The sequence below is a fragment of the Myotis davidii genome, unplaced genomic scaffold, assembly GCF_000327345.1.
Source record: "Myotis davidii unplaced genomic scaffold, ASM32734v1 scaffold59, whole genome shotgun sequence".
Classification (NCBI taxonomy): domain Eukaryota; kingdom Metazoa; phylum Chordata; class Mammalia; order Chiroptera; family Vespertilionidae; genus Myotis; species Myotis davidii.
In genome coordinates this window covers 9,849,991-9,854,809 of record NW_006293001.1, presented here as the reverse complement: position 1 = coordinate 9,854,809, position 4,819 = coordinate 9,849,991, and the positions used below count along the sequence as shown (strand labels likewise).

The window sequence follows — 4,819 nt, the reverse complement described above, 5'->3', positions numbered from 1 at the left end:
TGAGGGCTTCCAGCACAGTGGTGGTGGCAGAAGCCTCTCTGGCCTTCTCAGCAGTGCTAAGGATGTCTGACTGTGGCTCAGGCCCACTCCCCATGGGGAATGCCTAAGTTGTCAGTGGGACATCCCCCGAGGGCTGCCGGGCTGCCGGAGGGATGTCTGACTGCCAGCTTGGGCCCAGTCCCCCGCCAGGGAGTGGGCCTAAGCCAGCAGGTGGACATCCTCCAAGGGGTCCCAGACTGCAAGAGGGCATAGGCCGGGCTGAGGGACCGCCCCCCCGCCCCGAGTGCACCAATTTTTGGGCACCGGGCCTCTAGTTTCCAAATGAAAACGATCAATTTTTACAACATCTCTAAGTTTAAGCAGTTATAATTTAGTCTAAAAATGACCTTACCTGCCTTCTCCACCCCATGCAGAATTTGGTGTAATGATCACTTCTCGACAGTTATCAGTGTCTGTATTATACACATAAAGTTTCAATGGTTTTGTTTCATGTGTTTCAATAAGGCTGAACAGATCTTCAGACTGCAAAAGCATCATAGGAGAAAAATATTTTTACGTTACTGAACTTTAGAACACTGAGTCTCAAACCTGGCGAATATCAGAATAGTAACCTGGAAACTTTAAAAAACACACACACACAACCTTGCTGGGTGGCTAAGTTGGTTGGAGAATCGTCCCGTACACCAAAAGGTTGTGGGTTTGATTTCCAGTCAGGGCACATACCTAGATTGAGGGTTTGATCCCCAGTTGGGGCACATACAGGAGGCAACCAATTCATGTTTCTCTCTCACATCAATATTAATGTCTCTCTCTCGCTTCCTCTATATCTAAAATCAATAAACATATCCTCAGATAAGGATGAAAAAACAAAACACATACACACAGATGGTGGGCCTTGCCCCAAACATAAACATCATTTCTTAAAACTGATACTCAAACAAGGTTTAATTTAATATATGACCTATTTACTACATGCAAGGCCTATGTCCACTTTCATAAGACCTAGTCAGCAATTTTAGTAAAACACTTCTACACACAAATCCTATGTATTCTGCCTTTGATCTCTATGAGTAAGACCTGATTATCTGGGCACCTTATTTTTTCTTTCATTTTTTGATTTAGCAATATATACTTTCACTAGCTATCAGGCAAGGAAAAGGATTAAGATAGCTGAGCCAATTTTGTGACCTCTTTTTAGGAAGAGAAGATGAAAATCAATAACCAAAATGAGGATTTGATTTAGCCTTGAGGTACATAAAAGATTTTTTAAAAAATATATTTTATTGATTTTTTACAGAGGAAGGGAGAGGGACAGAGAGTTAGAAACATCGATCAGCTGCCTCCTGCACAACCCTTACTAGGGATGTGCCCACAACCAAGGTATATGCCCTTAACTGGAATTGAACCTGGGACCCCTCAGTTCGCAGGCCGACGCTCCATCCACTGAGCCAAACCAGTCAGGGCCATAAGAGATTTTTATATGCCATACACAAAATCTGTGCAACTACTACACAGTATGCATTTTCGCCCATAGCTATACTAATGAGACACCTCCCAGATGTTCTGTTTAACTCCCTGGCATAAGTGATCTTGACCAGCAAAGACCCAAATTTCAACTCTAATTGCAAAGTATGCACATATACTTCTGAACTTAAACATTAATAAGAAAATGTTACATAGTTTTCTTTAATAAACAGACTAATTACCTCATTCATGACAGTATCTGCTCCAATGATATAATCACTGTGAGGTCTAAGACCTGCCCGTGCCGCTGGAGAATTTGATTCTACTTCCTATGGTGACACAAAAACACAGCCCAAAAGTAATATACATAAAATAATCTTCCAAATTTTATAGCTCACAGTCCTTAATTATAGTGATTAAAAACCCCTACATTTGTAACTGTCTTGTTATGTCACATAATCTTTAATATTTAAAATACTTCTATAGCTATCTTCTCTAACATTTCTTCTCATAGCAGATAAATCATTATTTGCTTCTCTTCCTCATCTCATGCATTTAAAAAAATAACCTGTATTTTAACAGCAATGAATTCTGATTTTCAAGAACTAAAACAGCCTAATAATAATAATATCCCTATAAGCTCAACCAAACTGGAGATCACCACTGACAGAACACCTTTCTACACTGCTTCTTAAACTGCAAGTAGCAGCTTACAAGTGATACGTACCAACACATGCCAAACGTTTTCATTTGCCCCATCAAAGCTGCAGAAACGAATGCTCACTCCCAACAAGCCCTGGCCACCCCACATGTTACTTGGTGTGACTGAGGTCTCTCGCAGCTCCAGTGTTTTACTACTGTAGATAAGCATTTTTACAGGCTTTTCAACATTTGCTTTCAGTAGATCCTTAAGAGTATCATTGTCTTTATTCTGTGAACACATAAAATTATTTTTCTTAATAAGTAAAAATGTAATGTTAACTATCTTAGTTTAAGCATCCTATGGCCTATTGGAGTAATATTAATCAACACAAAGCATTCTATGGGCAAAGATTTCATTAACATCCCAAAGTTCCTCCAAGTAAAAGAATGTTAAGAAGTTAAGAACAATTCTTGTTAGCAACAACTTCTGACTTTTTTCTAATAGCTAACTACAGATTATGGAATTTGCAACCCAACATGGATTGAAGTGATCTAGGGCTTCAGTGATAAAACCCCAAAAATATTCCATAAGAAGTCATATTACTAACAGGATTGGTATGACTTTAGTTTTAAAATCTAAAACGTTTGCTGGCATTGAAGTTTAATTTTGGATTCTACTCCTAAATATAACGTTTATTTATTTAATAGGAACTGGCAGGAAAAAGAAAATGGAAGCAGTATGTTAAATATTTCATTACATAAATGAATAAAGGCCATTATGTAGAAGATGTTGGTAAGTAATAAAAACAACACTTCTGTGAAAAAAATAAGCCAACCAAGTAGCCACTGTCATAAGAATTTCCTTTGCTGAAATAATATAATTCCCTTCCTACAGGGCTTTATTATAGGTAAACTGAAAGCAACTTATAAAAAGTGGTTTTAATTCTGCATTTTTGGAACACATCTATCTGGTTCTAGTAACACTACTTATATACACAAGAAAACTGACAAATTGAGAGTCATTTGTCAATAACCTACAAAAGTTTGACATCTTTAAAAAAAAGCAAATGTTTTAATATTATTTTTTTCTGCATAAAAACATTTAAATATTTAACATTTAAAGTAAAAGTCTCCAGTGATTTTAATCCCCTAAAATAATTGCTGGAGTGTCAAGTATAGTATTTTATATTTGACATTTTCATATGTTTACTAACAATTAATTTTACAAGCTGGTAACACACTTTGTAACTAATGAATAAACACCAGTCCCATATAATCTGAAAAATTCCATTTTCAAAAGATACAAAATACTACACACGAAGGTACAAAAAGCTGAACTTACTAATCTTGAACCATTAATAGAAACAATAAAATCAAAGAATGGTTCCAGTCCAGCTCTATGTCCTGGGGAATTTTCTTGTACCTGTGAAAACAAAAATGCCAATATGAAAAATACAAAGCTTAATTAAAAATTGAAAGTAAAATTTTAATACCCATTTCTTCTGTAAAACTAGATTAATTTTATCAATAAAAAATTGTAGCTACACACTAGTTCTCTCATTTCTCTTCATCTATTCCAGAAAATAAATACCCTTGCAGCTTCCTAAATTCTACCCATTCTTTATGTTCACCTCCTGATTGAGGCTTTCCCTCTGATTCTATTAACACCACTTTCTACTTTTTGGAGGCAGGTTGCAGGGCAATCCTCCGAGCATTTAGCACATGACAAAACAGATAGTAATTTTTTTTAAAAAAAATATATTTTATTGATTTTTTACAGAGAGGAAGGGAGAGAGACAGGGAGTCAGAAACATCGATGAGAGAGAAACATCAATCAGCCGCCTCCTGCACACCCCCGACTGGGGATGTGTCCACAAACCAGGTACATGCCCTTGACCGGAATCGAACCTGGGACCTTCAGTCCGCAGGCCGACGCTCTATCCACTGAGCCAAACCGGTTTCGGCAACAGATAGTAATTTATTACAACTAAGTGACAAATTCAAATTAATTTTGGGAGCATTTATTCCATAACTACTAGTTAAAACTAATATAGGATCAAAACATTTATAATCTGTGGAGAAACAAGCAAGAAGAGAAAGGGGAGACAGAGGACATATAGGCCTCTAATAACTGTGCTACAAGACCAAAAAAGTAAGAGTTAAATGTAGGTATAAAGCTCTAAAAGAAAGATTAATTCTAATTGAAAAAGCTTCACACACACACACACACACACACACACACACACACACACACACTTGAACTGTACTTTAAAAAGAAGGTAGAACTTTCAAAGGTGAAAATGAACAAGGGGATAAGGACATCTGAAAGTTGAAGAAATGATATGAGTAAAAACCCTAAAGGAGTCTGAAAAATGAGGATGATAACATAGTATAGCTAGACAACAGGGTGGTGTGGGATAGAAATACAGAATTATAGGTTTTGAAAATCAGAAATCCTCTAATACAAGAAAAGGTCTGTGGGTGGCGTCAGGGAACACTGTCACTACTGAAATGATATGCTACACTTTCTATGAATCAGCAGTTTTCATCAGATTCTCAAAGGATTTCTCCATGACACAAATAAAGTGTTGAAAGCACTTAAAAGAATTTTGGGCAATTCATTTATTTTACAGGTGAAAAAACCATTTTGTTGCTTGTCTACAGGCCATAGTTGGCTAGTGGTATAGGTGAAACTCAAAAGTACATTTTACAA

The 4,819-nt window shown here is 36.8% G+C and overlaps 1 protein-coding gene across 1 annotated transcript in view; it reads right to left on the bottom strand.

Annotated features, from left to right (window-relative positions):
- The window catches only part of GORASP2 (golgi reassembly stacking protein 2), a 20,214-nt gene extending 16,663 nt beyond the window's left edge, over window positions 1-3,551 (bottom strand). Inside the window, exons 1-4 of the mRNA XM_006766550.2 lie at window positions 3,449-3,551; window positions 2,192-2,395; window positions 1,707-1,793; window positions 392-522 (exon numbers count right to left, since the gene is read on the bottom strand). Of these exons, the coding sequence (XP_006766613.1) occupies window positions 392-522; window positions 1,707-1,793; window positions 2,192-2,335 (362 nt within the window). The 5' untranslated portion in view covers window positions 2,336-2,395; window positions 3,449-3,551. The remainder of the gene's footprint in view (window positions 1-391; window positions 523-1,706; window positions 1,794-2,191; window positions 2,396-3,448) is intronic.
- Window positions 3,552-4,819: the final 1,268 nt, after the last annotated feature.